The following is a 20,500-nucleotide window of genomic DNA, read 5'->3' as shown; positions in this document are numbered from 1 at the left end:
AGGCTCACTTTCATTAGTTAATAAAATGCAATCCAAAAATGGTTGAAACCTCTGTGGCTGCCTTCTGACACGTGTAGACCTTATCCAATGATATGTATTGTCAGGCAATGGACCTACATCCTCAAGTATGTGCACACCATCACTTGGTGGCTGATTTTCAGCATTCCCTTGCTGTTGTAACATGTTTTCAGCATGTTCTTCTTGCTGTCCTATTCCATCTTGTGCATCTATTTGCTGTCCATTATCTTCTAGCTGTAGCACAATGGGTTGTTGCTCATTTTCAGCATCAAAAGGAACAGAATCCAGCCAATTGCTGCTGAATGGCTGACTGTTCATGCTGAAATTTGACCTTCTTTTTGTCAAGGTCACCCTGTATAGCATGTTACAACAACTTTGCCTCATTAAATACTACGTCTCGGCTGTGTACTATCTGCCTTCTGACACGTATCCTCAAGTATGTGCACACCATCACTTGGTGGCTGATTTTCAGCATTTCCTTGCTGTTGTAACATGTTTTCAGCATGTTCTTCTTGCTGTCCTATTCCATCTTGTGCATCTATTTGCTGTCCATTATCTTCTTGCTGTAGCACAATGGGTTGTTGCTCATTTTCAGCATCAAAAGGAATAGAATTCACCCAATGGCTACTGAATGGTTGATTGTTCATGCTGAAATTTGACCTTCTTTTTGTCAAGGTCACCCTGTGTAGCATGTTACAATAACTTTGCCTCATTAAATACTACGTCTCGGCTGTGTACTATCTTCCTACCCTAAGGAAGCCAAACTCTATAACCCATCTCTCCCTCATCTCCATATCCCATGATGGATTTCATGTTTAGTTTGGTCCTTTGACCTACAGGTACATGCACAAAGGCATCACAACCAAAGACATGCAAATGGTCATATGAAGCAGGTTTGCTAGACCAAACCTCTTCAGGAAAGCCATTTTCCAATGCACAATTTGGAGAGCAATTGCATACATGAACTGCACTTTTAAGAGCCTCTCCCCAGAGCTGCTATGGGAGATTACAGCATGCATCTAACTCTCTCACAAAGTGTGCCATTATATCTTTCAGCCACGCCACTTGACGCAAGATTACAAGGGGTTGTCAACTCCCTCTTAATGCCATGCATCTCACAAAACTTTTTGAACTCATTAGAAACATACTCACCCCTATTATCTGTTCTTATAGCTTTTAACTTAAGCCCTTTCTGTGCGGTAACAAAAGCATGAAACCTTTTAAACGCATCTAACACTTCTTTTTTGCTCTTTAACACATACACCCATGACTTTCTACTGAAATCATCAATAAAAGTAACAAAGTATCGTGCATCCCCATATGAATTAGCAGGCATATTGCACACATCAGAGTGTACTAAATCAAGAGCATTGGAGCAATGGCCATCCTCAACTATCGCCTACATTTTTTGGAGGTCTCCACAGCCTGTGTTTTTCCCTAGTTGCTGATCATCTTCATCCAATTGGCTACCAAGGTCATCTACCAGCTATCATCTTCATCCTAGAGGTGCCCTACAATCTGAATTTGCTGCCCCAACTTGCTGACATCATCAAGCACCTATTCAGCCCTACATTTTGCAGCTCATCAAGCTGCTTGGTCAGATCCTCCTCTTCCATCCATCACCTAACTCCACATTGTTGTGAGTAATCAATTGCCATCTATTAAATGCGGGAGTCCTTTCAAACGGTGCCCCCCCACTCAGCTATATCCAGAACCAGCACGAGAGAGTTGTCTTTGATTCTTCCCCCAGCCACGTCTAGGAAGTTGCTGGCTAGAACCCCAAGTCATGTCTCTCTCCCGCCAGCCGTCTCCTTCGAGTTATATTATTTTAAAACTCACTCACTTCCTAGGCTCCCCTTGACCCCGTTCGGGTGCCCAAGGCCCCCGGACGGTCTTCTCTCGTACTTGTTCCCCAAGTATTACACCATAAATGTAACATTTCCTCCCCCTTAAGAATCGGTTTCATTCTCAAACCGATATTTGGAAGGTCCAACTGTAAATTGGGAAACCTTTTCCCTAAAGTACTTACTCGCTCCCATGTTGAGCTTTCTTCTGAACAATCTTTCCATTTCACCGGATATTCTTGATAAATAGTATTCCTCGTTCGTCTGTTACGAACAATTAAAATTCTTTCTGGTTCATGTGGAATAGATTGGTCACCTATTAGCTCCTCAATGTTATCATTTAAGATTAAATTATCCATATCACCCAACTTCTTTCTTAACTTGCTTACATGGAAAACTGGATGTGTTTTACTACCAATAGGTAGTTGGAGCTTGTAAGCCTGTTTTTCCACCCTCTTAAGTATTGTGAAAGGACCACAATACCTAGGTGAAAGCTTTGGACATCATCCCGTTTTCATGGTTTTAGTTTGTTCAGGCACCTTAAGATAGACCAATTCCCCTTCCTTAAAGGAGATGTCCTTCGGTGAGGATCTACATAAGCTCTAGCTCGATTTTGAGCTTTCTTAATATTTTCTTGAGCAAATTTTAATATACTATTCATATCCTCTAAAAAATCCTTTGCTGCCTGAACCTTTTCCTTGTGCAATCCTACTGCATGAGGAGCTCTGGGCTGAAACCCATACATTAGCATAAATGGACTATATCCAGTGGAAGAGTGTTTGGCACTATTATATGCAAACTCTGCTATCGGTAAATACTCTTCCCAATTAGTTTGCCTTTTACTTACATATGATCTCAACATATCTTCAAGGATTTGGTTAACCCTTTCTGTTTGCCCATCTGTTTACGGGTGCTCCGCCGAGCTCATGCTAAGTTTAGTATCCAATTTCCTAAATACAGCACGCCAAAATTAACTATCAAATTTTCTATCTTGATCAGAAACTATATTTGCCGGAAGGCCATACAATCGGTAAATGTTCTCTATGAACAATTTAGCCAATTCTGGTGTTTTAAAATCAGTTGAAGTTGGAATAAACCTAGCCATTTTGGTCAACCTATCCACAATCACCCACACAGAGTCGTGCCCCCTCTGTGTTCTGGGTAATGCGACAATAAAGTCCATGGAGATACTCTCCCATTTTCCCGAAGGAATCTCTAATGGGTGGAGAAGTCCTCCCATTTTCAATCTTTCAACTTTATTAACCTGGCATTTATTACATTTGACCACATAGTCAAGGACGTCCTTATTCATTCCAAGCCAATAGAACTGTCTTTTAATAAGACTATAAGTCTTATTAACTCTTGGATGTCCTGCACTAGGGGTATCATGACACTCAAAGAGTATCTGGCGCTTTATTTCTTCATCTTTCAGGACACATACCCTACCCTTGTAGAGTAAATAATCATTATCAATGGTAAAATTCTTCCACTTGAATCCCATTTGAGCAACCCCTGATGCTCCATTTCCTTGTCGAACATCCTCAGATTTTTCCTTTCTCAGTGGAGACCCTTCCATTTGGATCCCCATTTTCTATTGTTTTCCATATGTTGAAATATGCCAGATCAACCTAGCATTTCCCTTTTAAGGATTCAAGCAAATCGGAAGTGAACTGAGTAAAACTCAATTCATTTATGATGGGCATTCTGCTGAGTGCATCAGCCACTATTATACTTTCCTTTTCTATACCTTATTTCATAGTCGAACTCTTAGAGGAGTTCAGCCTATCTGGCTTTACACCCTTGTAGATCCGGTTGGTCATTAAGCCACTTAATGCTCTCATGATCCGACAAGGTCAAAAGTTTGGCACCATACAAATAGTGCCTCCATTTCTTCATTGCATGTACTATTGCATACAGCTCCCTCTCATAAACAAAATAATTCCGTTTTGCACGGTCTAATTTCTTGCTTTCAAAAGCAACTGGTCGACCTTCTTGTAATAAGACCGCGCCTAGTGCCCTATCACTAGCATCAGCTTCAACCACGAATGGTTTATTGGGATCCACAATTAATAGTACTGGAGCTGTAGCAATAGCTACCTTAAGTTTTTGAAAACTTTCATTATGGTCTGTTCCCCAATTAAAGCTCTTCTCTTTCCCTTTAAGTTGGTCCGTCATTGGAACAGCTATCTTGGCATAATCTCAAATGAATCTACGATAAAATCCAAATAAACCCAGGAAGATCTGCAGCTCTTCCAGATTCCTTGGAGATGGCCATTCAATAATTGCCCTTACTTTTTTTGGATCCATCTTGATTCCCTCTTTTGAGATAATATGCCCCAAATATTTGACCTCTTATGCGAAGAATTCACATTTAGTTTTCTTCGCATAAAGGGAATGGGTCTTAACAATTTGAATACTAACCGTAAGTGTTCCAAATGTTCTTCTCTTGATTTACTAAAGATCAAGATATCATCCAAGAAGACTACTACAAAGTGTCCTAGATAGGGCCGTAACACACTATTCATCATCTTCATAAAAGTAGCTGGTGCATTAGTGAGGCCAAAAGGCATCACCAAAAAATCATAATGCCCATATCTAGTACGAAATGCTGTCTTAGAAACATCCTGGGCCTTAATTCTTACTTGGTGATAGCCTGATCTTAAGTCAATCTTTGTGAAGAATTTTGCCCCTTGTAATTGATCAAAAAGATCTTCCATCTTAGGCATAGGAAACTTATTCTTCACCGTTATCTTATTAAGTGCTCTATAATCAACACAAAGTAGCATAGAACTATCTTTTTTCTTTACCAATAAAATTGGCGAAGCCCAAGGTGAATTGCTGGGTTGTATAAACCCTTTATCAAGGTAATCCTTAATTTGTCTTTTGACTTCTTGATGATGTGTTTCACTTAGCTTATAAGGTGGTTTAGAAACAGGGTGTGTATCCCTCTCTATGTCAATTGGGTGATTTACATCACCCCTATCTGGTGGAAGGCCACTTGGTAAATCAGAATGCTTTATATTACAAGAAGTAAAAGTGTCATGTACAGGAAAGGACCATAACATATATACCTCACAAGCTTCCTTCTTTATCAACTTCTGAACTTCAAGGGAACGCATCAAAGGGTTATTAGATACTTTATGTTCACCTTGAATCACAAAAGTCTTACCGTCCCTTTCAAATTCTAGTGTATTATGATGATAACTACGCTTTAAGGATGGTTCCAATCCCCATAGCCACTCCCTCCAGCCATGTCTAGGAAGTTGTTGACTAGAACCCCAAGTCATGTCTCTCTCCCGCCAGCCGTCTCCTTCAGGTGAGTTATACTATTTTAAAACTCACTCACTTCCTAGGCTCCCCTTGACCCCGTTCGGGTGCCCAAGGCCCCCGGACGGTCTTCTCTCGCACTTGTTCCCCAAGTATTACACCATAAATGTAACACCATCATTCCTCGACAGTACATTGCTGCGTTTTCCATTTCCAGCCCCAACAACTACCGCCTTTTGGTTCTCAACCTATTGCCTTGTCATCTACAACCTCATCTCACCAACTAGTGGTTACATCACTCAAGATCCATCTCCGATGGAAGACATACTCCGAATCCTCCCTCATCCCGCTCCCATGAGAGCCATTAACCATTGAACAACTCTACCATTGAGCATTTTGTACACTTTCATTCATTCAGTTATCTTCTTTCTTGCATTTCTACATTCATGCCTAAGTTCTTTGTGTTTCAGTCATAGTCATGCACATTGTTTTCTTTTGCAAACCCTAGTGTATCTCCACATGATATCAAAGCCAACGCTCTTCTAAAGAGTTACTTGAGGTTATCATGGAATTCTTTAATGTTCTCACATTTCACTCCTTCAATGGAGGCTCTATTGAGGCATTATGATCTTGATTTGGAGAACAATGCTCCATCTACTAACCTTTCTTCTAGGGATCATTCACCGATCCCCAGCTCTTCTTCGTCTCATGTTCCTTCACAAGATGCATCTCAATTGAAGCACTCTACTAACAAGAACGACACCTCTCGGTTTAGGAAAGACTATCCACTTGGGACACATTTGAAAGTCCAAAGTCTTCACAGCCAAGCCTGGTGGCAGGATACAATCCATCTTTGTGTGAGTTTGGTTATGTCAATGGCAGCTGGCTTACAAGATTTGGGATCAACATGGACCATCGCCCCCCCTTTCAGTATGACCTTGACTTCCCCTTCATATACTCTCCCACACAAAGCAGGACTTCATCATGTGGCACGACCTTTACCAGATGTACATACAATAAGAGATGAATTTTAAGGTGCACTTTGCAAGATTTTAGAGCATTTTTTGCAGGTCCGCAAGGCTTTTTAAGTGAAAATTGAATATTTAAAGCTTCAAAGTGGCCATTTGTGTAAAGCGTTCGAGGCGCACGATGTAGGTCATTTTAAAGCTAGAGGTGAAGCGGAGTACAAAGTAGAGTCTACAAATAAGGAAGAAGTTTCCAACCATCATTTGGACATTAATTCTATGCATTTGAGGCGAAATTTCATGCCAAGAGACCTTAATTTATGAAGGAACACAGTGTGGGCAATCAAGGCTGAAAATTGACCAAGATTTGAAGGGATGTAGACCAATTTTTGAGGGGGCATGGGCCAAAGAGAAAGGGCGCATTAATATATGCAACTTTTTTAGAGAAGAAATCATGGGGGGAGAGAGAGAGAGAGGCAAGAAAAGTGAGCGTCATACTTTTTGGCTTTTGTTGATCCATGCACGCGGGATATGCATCATTTGTTGCAAAAAACATGAGAAACTGATCCCCCTCTTCGTCCTCTATGCAGTCATGTAAATCTTACAGCCTGATATGAAGGATTAAGAATGTTGGTTTTTAGTATTTCTCTCTCCTCTGCATTACAATATTTCTCTCTCCTCCCTTCCTATGCACATAATGGCAATTCCAATGAGAGGAAGGGGGTTGGGTACAAGAGAGAGACAGATGGTTGAAGCGTAGTAAAGATTGATCGTAGAGCGCTCACACCTTGTAAGAAAACTACTTTGGTTGATTCATAGTAGGTTAGATCTTGCATACCTAGTTAGTTCACTTAGTCAGTATTTTAATACATCTAGAATGTGTATCAGGCTCTCTTCGATAGTACCACTGAGGCCATCTATCTAAGGAACTTGCTGGTCACATGTCATGAGAACATGCATTTTTGAAACCTCACTTAACATGTGGATTAACTTTTAATCACATGGTTAAGTAAATATTGCACATGTGAGATGTAACTGGGGTTAGAGTAAATTTATGAGCCTGGAACCCGTGCAAATCATGGGATGTCAAAGACAAAAGTTACCATAAGTTATGCCGCACAAGTACTTAGTGGTATCTAGTGCCAATTGTTGACCTAAGACATTCATTTAGCCATAAGTATCAGTTAGTGACACTAGAAAAGTTGCGTTTAATGGTACCTAATGCCAATCTAATGGTCAAAGATAGCGCAGAGACACTTGGAAATGAAAGTTGCCTAGCCAATTTAATTATTGGCCAGTAAGATTATTTTTCAGGGCACTGAAATATTAGATCAATTTTCAATATTTAAAGACTGAAAATTAATATTTAATTATGAATAATGCTAGAAAAACCATTTGGAAAGGCTACCACTTATCAAAAATGCCCATGCAAAACTGAAAAACGTCTTTAGAGACTAGAGAGGCATTTTTAGTATATTCAGCCTACAAGAGAAAGGAGATGTTGTTGGTTCAATTTGTCACCATTGGAGGACCTTCTGAGGCAGCCAAGGGCAAGAGAAGACCAATCAATAGCAGGTGACAACATCTACAGGCTATTGAGACAGGGCAGCAGCAGTAAATGACAGATTTTCTTCAATTCTTCGCGAAGAAAGTTTGAATTTTCTCTCTCCTCAGCATTCTCTCTCATCTCCCAACCCTTCTACAACCTTGCTCTAAAGATTACACCATTGAGATTACCAAAGGCTAAGAAATTTCAGATTTCTTTGCTGTAAACCCTAACTTGCAACAGCAGAAATTAAGGTTTAGCAACAACCTCAAGAAGTGTGCCAAAAATTGGAAGCTTCAAGACTTGGATTTAACAAGGTTGAAGCTGTTTTTAGTTAAATTCAAGTGGAGGGACCAACAAATCAATGAATTTGGGGCATTTTCCATCTCTGTCAAAGTGAGTAAAGGCCAATTAAATGCCCGAATCAAGGGGCAAATCAAATTGAAGACTTATTGGTCATTTTGGACAGCAACGGAAGTTGAAATAGCGAAAGGGATTGGGAAAATCCCATTGTACATCAGCTTTTTCTTCAATTAAGTTAAATAAATACCGAAAGGGGCGCCAATTTTGGGGCCAATAGGATGTCCAATGTCCAAGATTATATGGTAAAGTATGCATATTAGTTTTGTGAATTTGTTAATTGCTGTAAATAGTGCTTAATCAGGTTATTTCCCGCCCTATCCGAGGAGGAAGGTTGGTTTCACCACACTTCAGTTTTCTTGTGAGGCACCTATACTTGTCTATTGCGACAAAGAGTGCCATTGCTCTTGCGGGCAATCCGATCATCAGCCCTCGAACACGGCACGTGGCGGTTCATTTTCAATTCACCAAAGAATAAGTTAAGCTAGGCACTATTCACTTAGAGTTTGTGCCATCCACCAAAGAGCAAGTTAACCTAGGCACTATTCACCTAGAGTTTGTGACAATTTTGCAGATATTTTGACCAAGGCAATCAACAGCCCAATTCTACAGTACCTTCTACCTTGGATCGACTTGGATATGCCCTCCTTTACTTCTTGTGATTGTTAGGAAGGGGGTGTTTCCCTCTAGCTTTCCCTTCCAATTTGAGAGGGAAACCACTTTCTTCTCTTAATAATGACAATGATGATACTTACAAATTTTGATTCATTCATTGTATTTAACGAACATTTGGAGCATTGTATCTTCATCCGCACTGTCAGGATGACATGATTGTAAAAGGGCTCTTGGGCAAGTCAATAATTCCCTTGTCAGAGCAATGTCCAAGTGGCACTGTTACATCACATTCTACATGAGCATAAAAACTTGCATCTTTCTTTGCATTACCCCATACATTGGCATTCTGTCCATGTAAATATGCATTTGTGCATATTTATGCCTTTTCGGTCACTCACCCTTGGAGTGGTGGACGTTGGATCCACCATACTCGTGGCATTGCACATGGTGGTCTCCTAAGGCAATTTTTCCCTATGCTTGCAGTGAGGTATCCACCACGCTCATTCCAAGACGCACCTTTTTGTAGTCCATCAGTAGGTTTTCCAACTGATGCTGCCCGACGCTCCCTAGACACATCGCAGATTTGTCACTTAAATGCCACTAAGTCTACATCACAATGGAAGCGTTCCGGCCGAACCCACTAGGATCGACCTGAATTTCCGGGTTCCTAAAATCAGACAAGTCTCCTAGCAACCAACTAGCGTCAGTAATTTCGAGTTCCCACTTCTACAGGATTACTCAATCTAAAGCAAACTTGCTATTGCACTTGGTTCAAAGAGAATGGGAGACAGAGAGGAGTGTGGTACGTCAACCCTCCTGTCCATAAGGCCAAATCCCATTCCGACCCCCTAAAACAATGCAAGTCTGTTCTACTTAACAACTAGTTGGTCAATTTATTATCTTCTTATTTCTATTATCGATTTAAAAAAGCTCCCAGTTAACCGGGACCACCCTACCGTTGGATAGATCCGTCAAGGATCACACCCACCCACTTTCCTTTTATGACGGAATCATCTTTAGTTTTTTAATTACCTACAACACATTTATTGAAACATATACAACCAGCTTCCTTAATTAGTCCGTTAAATCACAGGTTCTTTCACATAATTTATCTCACAAACACGCATACAATTCAAACAATCCTTGAGTAAAACAAACTTCTTTATTATATTGGAAGCTTATTACAATTTTTATCTTTCCGACCGTGCGGAAGATACACAAAATTCCACGATGATATTTTGCCCACCAAGATTCCACCCTTGTAACTAGTATTTAGGGTTCCAGGATCCCATCTTGGGTCACAAAGGGGCTCATCGAATTCTAGGAACAATGCAAGATTTATAGCCAGAGAGCTCCCCCTGGCACCCACATTTCCTACTGCCCAAGACTATCCCTACTGACAGACCTTTCGCTAACAAAGCCAATCTAAGCCTCACGAAGCAATAACCATGACCTCATGATACCCACATTTCCTACTGCCCAAGACTATCCCTACTGACAAACCTTTCACTAACAGAGCCTGTCTAAGCCTTACAAAGCAATAACCATGACCCCCTTGGAATAGGGTCTCGTGACTAGCTTGGGGATAGCCTAGCGCGATCCTTCTTTTTATCCTATTTGTTAATATTTTCAATCAGAGATCTAGATTCTAGCAAACACAAGCACTCCTTTCAAATGTATATCAAATGATATGACAATCACACCATCATGCAATTCACAGCTTCCATAGCCAAGGTAGACCTTATCCTAAGGTAACCTTACATTCTAATGAGGATTCTCCTCCCCATAAAGAAGTGTTGAGTATATCTCTTACAACATGTTAAGCAAGATATAAATTTCCTATCTGGGCTATCTTACCTGACATAAGCAAAATTCCTTAAAGAAATATATTGCGTCAATAACTCAACGAGATGACTTACACATCCTTTAAATAGAGTTTCACTTTTCAAGCGACACTTAACCTTGTTGCATTTCACAATAATTATATTGAGTTATTTTACTAAACTCAAGTACGCATAAAGTCATATGTGCAATAGCCTCTTATAACTCTTTCCATCATGATTCCATCTCACTTAATCTAACTACAAATCATAGCGATTAATTGTTCATGCGTGTACTAGTATACTTTCTAGATGAAACTGCCAATTCGTGTAAGTGTAAAATATAGAAGCTAATATTTTAAGTAATTATTTTATGTGGCGAAATAATAACCTAGTAATGAATAACTTGGTTTGGTACGACGACATTGAGAATTTTGTCCTTGCTCGCGCTCACATTTGCCACACCCGATGTTCCATTGATAGTGGCAACTCCGACAACCTCGGGCACTCCCGTATCTCTGGCAATACCCGTTCCTTGACCAGTTGCAGTGGTTCCCATGGTCCTTCCACCTGGTCGCTTTGGAGCCATCGTTCGCAAGTGGATTCAAGAGATAAAAGAGGAATGAATTTGAGATGGGAGAGTGTAAGAGAAGATGGCTTAGTCGAAGACCGAGATAGAGGGGAAATTCAGCTAGCTCTCTCCCTCGCAGCCTCTCGTGATAACTCCTCTCTTTCTCTCTCTGTGTGTGAAGCTCCTCGCAACCTCTTGGAGGGGTATCCTTCTACCTCCCTCTCTCTACCTCTCTTTCTCGCAACCTCTCAGGGTCTCCTTATGCCCCTCTAACTGCTTCCCATGCCTCATATTTATAAGCTAAACAAGAGAAGAAGGGTTGTGGCTAAAAAAAGAGCTCTTTATGGAGGGAATCTTGGAAAAATCAGCAATCTAATGCTCAAATCATAATTTTGATAGTTCCGTTGGCTTCGAAAGGGGGGTAAAACTCCAAGACACTTGATTAGAAATCTTCCAAATCACTCCTTCTTCTCCTCCATGTTCGAAATGTTGTTTTCTGCTTGTAAACTACGATCGCAACGCGCACGATTTCGCCAATCATTCTTTTTTTTCATTAAATCTTCAAAACTGGCTGAAAAAGCCACTTGCTTTTCTTACATGACATCCTGTTCTAGAAATTTCCATATATTTTAGGATATTTACAATAAATAATATCTAAAATATGCTAGTTTTATCTAAATCCACATATTTTTCATACGATTGACAGCCACACTAGTATGTGGGATTGTTTTGCATGTTTTATAAAGGTAGTGGGGCTATCCATCCTTATCTCTCGTACTTCAAGGCACAATGACTCAATGGGACGAACACTGATTTGAAACTCTCACTTAATGCTAAAACTTGTGACAAACTAAACAAAGCCCTCCAAAAACTCAAAAAAAAGTCCATTGTTGATTCCATCCACCTTTGCAAGACTTGGTAGATCCTTGGGCAGCCAACAAGCACCCTTAGTTCGATACCCTAGCCTCTCTGGGGTGATCACTTGGGCTCCCTTGGTAAGATAACCATTGCATCTATAGACTTGGTAGGTCACTTAGCAGCCGACGTGCACCCTTTCCCGATGCCCTACATCACAAGGACATGAAATTTTATTGCTTTGCTTAGCGTTTGATTAAAAGTTAATCGAATATGCTAATGCGACTTGCAAATGTGAGGTGCAAGTTAATTATTTCAAAGTGTGGGACCTAGGACCCCAAGATATCATTTGGTACCAAAGGCAAAAGTTGTGATAAGTTATGCCTGACATATATTAGGTGATACCCGATATCAGATTTGGACCTAGACCAATTTATTGGCCACTAATGTTGGTGGTGACATTAGAGACTAGGCATTAATTAATTAATTAATGCCGATCTAAGGGCTAATAATTACTCAAGGATACTTGAAAGACAAATTGGCCTAGCCAAATTAATTATTGGCTCGTGAATTAATTTTTTGAGCACTAGAATATTTACTAAATTAATTTTCAAAATTAATATTCTAAAAGTTAATTTAATAAGCTAGATAATGTTAGAAAATGGAATTAGAAAGCTACCAAATAGCAAAACTTGCCATGCAAGTGAAAAAAACGTTTTTAGGAACTGGTGAAAGTCTATTCCAACCATTGTGAGAGAGAAGGAGATTGTTAGAGAGTAAGGAGGGACTCCTAATGTAATTTGCAACCACCAGGGATTAGTCCTACAGTATGTGATAGCAGTTTGAAGCCCTCTAGAAGAAGGTGACAACAACACAAGGTCATTCTGGTGCAAATGACAACATACAGGAGGGGGCAACACTCTTTCTAGTTATCCTAAGCTATAGGATCCCATCTCACTATCTGAAGATATTCTTGATGTAATCCTCAATTGAATACAATTTCAGCACTAGAGCAAAGCTTCTGACCTTCAATTAGGTGCCTCAGGCCCACCAAGTTAAGGAATTGAGTAGTATCTCGGCAATGAAACCATGAAACTAGCCTTTTTCCTCGGATAGGGTGGTGAATAGCCTGATTAATCACTAATTACAGCAAGCATAAAATTCACATAAACAGAAAAAGCACACTTTACCACTTTAATCTTAGACATTGGACACTTGGTTCGTCCCAAAATTGGTGCCCTTTGCGGGTATTTCCTTATCTTATATTACAAATGGAAGGAGTAACAACTAAGATCCTTTGATCTCCTCCTCTAATCCAAGTGCCTCTTGCTACCAAAATTGCTCAGCAAGCCTTCAAACCTATTTGCCCCTTGGTTTGATTAGGGATTGGCCTTCACCGTGCTCCTTGAAAGACAAATTCAGCCCCAAATCTAATATTGGTGGGTTGGCCTCTTGAATCTCCTTGAAATTCCTCAATTTCAGTTGCTGGAATTCAAGTCTTAGGTCCTCAATTCCGAGCACGTATCTTGAGGCAACTATCAAAACACTTATTTATGCTGTAAATTAGGGTTTGCAGCAGAGATTGATTGAAATCTCTTTCTTAGATGCCTCAAATTGTTGAAAATGCTGAGATAACTTGAGAGATGGTCGAGGGATGAGAGAGAATGCCGTAGAGAGAGAAGTTTCAAGGTTTCATCGCGACAACAAACGTTGAAAAGCTACTTCTGCCCTACTCAAATAGCCAACTAATATTGGAATTACAGCAATGTGAAAGTATAAAGCATCGCAATGCTCAAGGGAAAGAAAGGCCTACAACCTAGTGGAGGTTTCAAGGCAAGTAAAGGTAGAGGTAAAGCTTCCATATGCTTCTTGATGAAGCTTCAACATTGTGTCACCAATTGATGCAAAGTGGATAGAAGAGGATGACTTGGCAAACCATCCTCAATTGTCGTAACTTTACCAAGATGCCTTTCAATTAGAGCCAACTTCGGTTTAAGCTCAATCGTGTTCAGTAGAGCAGGGGGTCAGGAACATTGTCTAATGCTCAAGAGGGAGGTAGCACTTCCAACCAGTTGTGGACAGCTCTCGTATGTAGTGGATCTCGGATGTATTCAGTATACACCCAAGGTACTATGCCAGTAGTATGTCTGCCATGGGGTCACTACTCAATGTACTAGTCACTATGAGATGTTTTGACGCAATGCAGTGCAATCAAGGACAATTGCAAGGATTTCAAGGGGGAGGTTTGTCACGAAGATGTGAAATTTTATTGCTTTGCTTAGCATTTGATTAAAAGTTAATCAAATGTGCTAATGTGGCTTGAACATGTAAGGTGCAAGTCAATTATTTCATAGTGTGGGACCTAGGTCCCCGAGATATCAGTTGGTGCCAAATGCAAAAGTTGTAATAAGTTATACCTGTCAAAAATTAGGTGATACTTGGTGTCAAATTTGGACCTATACCAATTTATTGGCCACTAATATCGGTGGTGACATTAAAGATTATGCATTAATTAATTAACTAATGCCAATCTAAGGGCTAGAAACTACTCGGGGCTACTTGGAAGACAGATTGGCTTAGCCAATTTAATTATTGGCTGATGGAATTAATTTTTTTAGCACTAGAATAATTATTAAATTAATTTTCAAAATTAATATTCTAAAAATTGATTTAATAAGATAGATAATGCTAGAAAATTGAATTAGAAAGCTACCATTTGACAAAACTTGCCCATGCAAGTGAGAAAAACGTTTTTAGGAGTTGGTGAATTGTGAGAGAAAAGAAGGCTATTAGAGAGCAAGGAGAGGCTATTGATGTGATTTGCAACCACCAAGGATTAGTCCTGCAACATGTAACAGCAGTTTGGAGCCCTCCAAGAAAAGGTGACAACAGCCCAAGGTCCTTCAATGCAAACAGCAGCATATAGAATGGAGTAGCACTCTTTCTGGTGGACCTAAGTTGTAGGTGACAACTTCCATGGCTGTTTGAGTAGGGCAACAGCAAGTTTTCCATGTTTCCCGCGATGTAACTCTGAAATTCCTCTCTTTACAACATTCTCTCTTATCCCCCGACCATCTCTTAAGTTATCTTAACATTTTCCAACAATTTGAGCCATCTGAGGAAGAGATTTCAATCAAGCTTTGCTATAAACCCTAATTTACAACACAAATTAGGATTTTAACAACCGCCTCGAGATGGTGCTCAAAATTGAGGGCCTAAGGCTTGAATTCCAACAGCTGAAATTGAAGAATTTCAAGGAGATTCAAGAGGCCAGCCAACCAATATTAGATTTGGGGCTGAATTTGTCTTTCAAGGAGCACAGTGAAGGCCAATCCCCAAGCAAACCAAGGGGCAAATTGGTTTGGAGGCTTGCTGGTCAATTTTAACAGCTAAGGCACTTGGATTAGATCAGAGGATCTTAGTTGTACTCCTTTCATTTGCAATATAAGATAAAGAAACACCACAAGAGGCACCAGTTTTGGGGCCAACCGAGTGTCCAATGTCCAAGATTAAAGTGGTAAAGTGTGCATTTTCAATCTATGTGAATTTTATCCTGCTTGTAATTAGTGCTTAATCAGGTTATTTACCACCCTACCCGAGGAGAAAGGTTGGTTTCACCCCGGTTGCTTTGGGGTCGAATGCCTTGGAGTTAAAGAACATACACAAAAGAACTTATTTCTCATGGCTCAATTTTGAATCTCAAAAGAGGTTGTTGAGCTAAAAATGCATTAGCTTGACTTAAACAGCCCCAAAACACACTTAATTAATAAAGTAACCTTATTATTTTTTTTTTAAATGTGATCCTAGAGACTTACTATGTCGCACATGCCAAACCCTAATTTAAGTGCCCCAAACTTTTTATAAATAGACATGCAACCCACCACTCTCCCTTAATCTCGTTTTTGCAGGTTTCAACAACCGTACCTTTGCTGCCAACACTCCGTTCACGGAGGATATCACAATCAAACCTTTCCCTTGCTATATGCTATCATCTGATACCTAATTCAAGCCTTCGTCTACATCCTGGAGCTGTTGCTTGCATCTAAGAGCTATCTTTTGGTACCCTGAACCTATCACCTACTATCAAAACCTTGGGTTTGCTACTAACATCATCATTTGGAGCCGTCGTCATCAGTCAAACACTGTCGCCATCATCCAAAATCTTGCGTTTGCTAAGTTTCTCTCTCCTCCAGCGGTCACCTATAGTTCCTGCACAATCGTCTACTATTTCCATCTATTGTAACCAGCCTTCCATGGGTGGTAAATCCCTGATTACAACTTAATTACAGCAGCAAATAGTTAATGCAAATCTGAAAATACAAATTTACCTACTGATCTTGGGCAATGCGCACCCGATTGACCCCAAAATTGGCACCCCTTTCGGTATTTCTTTAGCTTTATTAAAGAAGAAGTTGATTTACAATGGGATCCCAATTCCTTTCGATATTCCAACTCCCCTTGCTATTCAAAATCACCAGCAAGTCTTTAATCTGATTTGCCCCTTGATTCGGGCAATCAATTGGCCTTCACCCACTTTGATGGAGATGGGAAATGCCCCAAATTCAATTATTTGCTGGTCCCTCCACTTGAATAGACTAAAAACAGCTCCAACCCTGTTGAATCCAAGTCTTGGAGCTTCCAATTTCTGGCACACTTCCTGAGACTGTTGTTAAACCCTAATTTTTGCCGCTGATTAAGATTTACAACAAAGAAATCTGAAATTTCTCAACCTCCAAGGGTCCAAATGCTGAGATCTTCGGAGCAAGGCTATGAAATGGCTAGAAGATGAGAGGAAAAGCTGTAGTGAGAGAAAATACAGAGTTTTGTCGCGAAGAATGACTGAAAATCAATCAAATGCAGCTACTGCAGTGCCACAACAGCATGTAGATGCAAAGAACTGAAGAAAATCAATCATTTACTGCTACTGCCATATCGCAATAGCCTGTAGATGTTGTTACCTGCTGTTGATTGGTCTTCTTTTACTCCTGGCTGCCTCAAAAGATCTTCCAATGGCTGCAAATCAGACCAACAACCTCTCCTCCTCTCTCTCTTGCAAACTGAATCATAAAAATGCCTCTCTCCAGTCTCTAAAGACGTTTTTCAGTCTTGCATGGGCAATTTTGACACGTGGCAACCTCTCTAAATGGTTTTTCCAACATTTTTCATAATTAAATATTAATTTTCAGTCTTTAAATACTGAAAATTAATCTAATAATTATTTCGATGCCCAAAAAAATAATCTAACTTATCAATAATTAAATTGGCTAGGCAACTTCTATTCCCGAGTGTCTCTACGCCATCTTTGACCATCGGAGTGGCGTTAGGTACCATTAAACGCCACTTCTCTAGTGTCATCAACTAACACTTATGGCCAAATGAATGACCTAGGCCAACAACTAGCACCAGATACCACCAAGTACCTATGCGGCATAACTTATAGCAACTTTTGCCTTTGACATCCCGTGAATTTTTTGGATCCCGAGCTTGTAAATTTACATTAACCCCAGTTGCACCTCACATATGCAACATTTGCTTAATCATGTGATTAAAAATTAATCCACATGTTACGTGAGGTTTCAAAAATACATATCCTCTCCACATGTTGAGTGAGGTTTCAAAAATACATGTCCTCATGACATCTATCGTCCAATTTTTCTCTCCTTACGTACTTGTGTTTTTCTTTTCTCTCTCCTTACTGCTTGTCTACATCAAATCCAACCTCTCTAGTTGTTTTTCTCGTTGTTCGACACACAAAGGCTGCTTTGCTGTGTTTCGAGATCCGTTTCAAAGTATAATAAACTCTCCGGCTCATAACCTCTACCTTGACACCAGAGATATGAGAGTTTGAGATTCAATATTCATTGCATAGTATGTTTGTTGCATGAGCATTGTATATTCAATAGTCATTCACTTCATTATTCATTGTGTTCACTGTCTCTGAGTTACCCTAAACCTAACTGTGTTCTATGTTATCAATTTGTGCTTTGTTGTATGATTGATTTTGTGCTTTCTGTGTTTAGAGCATTTCTTCACAGAATGCATTATGTTTCATGTGTAGCCACCAACTCCACTAATATTTGATCAACAAGCCTTCCTCAAGTAGACTTTACCAAGCGATGTTTAATCATCTCAAAGTCAACATCAAAACTATTGTTAGGTAAGAAAGAAATCATAGTCTTATCACATGCTAGTTAGTATATTAGATATAATTCATTAGATATGTTAAAGGTGCATGTACTTTACGCATTATTAAGCATGAATTATCCCATCACTGTACACGTGCAAGTTCAGTTGCCAGTGGACTTTCTATTGTGATCTTTCTTTCACTAAGATAAGGCACACACACTTTAAAACCCCTCCTCCCACAAGACCGTTAGTTGAGAGAGTGGCAAGGGCCATGTTGGCATTGGTTCAATGCACAAATAGGATAGCATGCAAGTAAATAAATTGCAGAGTTTGATTGCACAAGGACCCTCCGTGAACATAGGGGTCCAACCAAGTGATTCATCCAACAAGAGTTGACCATGATTATGAGCTAAGTTTGAACTGTTAAGCCATCAACTTTGGGACTTTCGCATTCTGTTACGATTTTGCATTGATAATTATGGATCAAATTGTCAAGGCATATGTGCAGACTGCAATTTTACTTGCTCAAAGATTACACACTCAATGTATGCAGGCTGAGGTCTTTGTACAAGGCTAAGTGCATATTATGTCCTGATCACTCATCATATACGGGAGAGCTGGAGGATGATAGTGACAACATGCTGTAATGACTTTTCAATTCCCAAATGAGTTTCATTTGCAGGCTCAAATACTGATGGTAAGTCCAATCACAGGGATTTGCAAAAGGCGACATTATCTGTTCCAGACACAACAGTGCATATGTTTGCTGATCAAAATGCGTGGTCTTGCATCTGTGGCCTATGCATGTGCTTCCACAGAGAGAATACGCATAGATGTATGGTAAAAAAATTTACAGACATGCTGGAGTATTTTCTACACTGCATCTAACAAGAGTGGTGGCATATTTAACCTTCGACTTACCTGGAGAAACGGGAAGGTAACCTTCGGAAATAAGCACAGGCGCGTAATGGGCCATGGCATAGACAGTAACAGTGGATGACCAGAACTCCATTCTAGGAATGCCAAACTTGTCTGCTACATCTTGAGTCCATGGCAGGAAGTTATCTGAGATGATACAACATGGCCTACTGCCGTCATCCGATCCCGACAATAGTCGACGCAGAAGTTCTTCAAGCTTCTCCCTCATAATGGGGATGGATGCCATGAAGCACCTCACAGACGGGCTGACAGGCACGTTTCCCTGGCCATAGGCAGCGGCGGCGTCCGGGAGGACCTCAAAGCGCAGCAATTCATCATAAAAGGAGCTGCTGCTACTGCGGTTGTCGTCCTGAGAGGAGTTCCCGTGCTCCCTGCTCTGCTTCTCCTGCAGCATGGCAAAGGTCCTTGCTGTGTGGATGAAGGTGACCTTGATGCCTGCAGCGAGGAGGTGGTTGACGAGGAGCATCATGGGGTTGACGTGGCCCTGTGTAGGGAAAGGAAAGGCGATGACATGGGGAGGACGGCGGGAGCTAGCCATGGCCTCTTCTGAAGGCGTTCTAGCTGGAGCGGCCAGCTTCTCGAGGATCGACCGATGATGACGAAGCAAGCCGCAATGGGATGCCTCGTGTACCGAGGGAGTAGTGGGAAGGAAACTCAGGAAGACGGTGGAGAGGAGGAGAGTCCGATCATGAAGGCAACCAAACACGGTGATACCATGGAACTTGATTTTCTTCTGAGTATGCAAGTGGTGGAGGCCCAACTGTGGGAGAACGTGCAACAAGAAAGAGAAAGGGGGTCAAAGGAAGCAACGCTAAGATCTTTAGGTCTCTTGTGGCATTCTCTTTGCAAAGAATCAAAACAAGGTATGTTGATTTCTCAATGCATATTATGTTCTTTAATTTCATGGGAAAAATACTAGCGAAGTAGGAGTTCTCGCATTGGATGATGTAGATGTAACATACATGTGCAATGCTCAACCAATCGAAATTCAAGGGGTGTGGCTTCTATTTTACATTGGTTAATTCCCAAAATGTGATTGGATATTTGTATCTGTAGTGGGTTTCAAAGGAAACTTTGTGTATGCCCGATCATGGTCACCCCATTTCAGTCCTAAGGATTCACTACAACGTGTATGCCCAATGCAGGTTACATACCCAATCTACCAAGTTGGTTGGATGAGAAGATCGGTCCTTTGTTTGAGCGTCTAGGGAGGGTATTGTATGTCCTTGGACCGGAAAATGGTATTCTCAAAGTTAAGAAGAAGGCATATATATTATGGGACAAAGGGAAGGAAATACTTGAGTTTCTTGAGGTGTTTGATATGCATGGTATTGAGATGTGCACCAAGGTTAAGTTCACTCATTTCCTAGACGTTTGCTACCTTTGCCATCAGACAAGCCATTATGTGTATGACTACGAGCAGAGATGGAGAGCTAAGAAGAAGAACATAAAGAAAGTAGACCAACCTAAGGAGAGCAAGTAGGCCAATTAGAATATGCCCGACAATCAAGCTACCGAGAAAGCTACCATTGGAATTATGGGAGATCCCAAGTGAGCTCAAATGGCAAACATCC

The 20,500-nt window shown here is 40.5% G+C and overlaps 1 protein-coding gene across 1 annotated transcript in view; it reads right to left on the bottom strand.

Moving 5' to 3' along the window:
- The window catches only part of LOC148040045 (UDP-glycosyltransferase 85A7-like), a 29,477-nt gene extending 9,719 nt beyond the window's left edge, over positions 1-19,758 (bottom strand). Inside the window, exon 1 of the mRNA XM_087696408.1 lies at positions 18,909-19,758. Coding sequence (XP_087552534.1) covers positions 18,909-19,464 — 556 coding nt within the window. The 5' untranslated portion in view covers positions 19,465-19,758. The remainder of the gene's footprint in view (positions 1-18,908) is intronic.
- Positions 19,759-20,500: the final 742 nt, after the last annotated feature.

This window comes from Lygodium microphyllum, chromosome 2, assembly GCF_053477565.2.
Source record: "Lygodium microphyllum isolate KBCC chromosome 2, Lygodium_microphyllum_v1.1.10, whole genome shotgun sequence".
In the NCBI taxonomy this organism is placed as follows: domain Eukaryota; kingdom Viridiplantae; phylum Streptophyta; class Polypodiopsida; order Schizaeales; family Lygodiaceae; genus Lygodium; species Lygodium microphyllum.
Note: the sequence above shows the minus strand (reverse complement) of the source record. Positions and strands in the feature narration are given on the sequence as shown.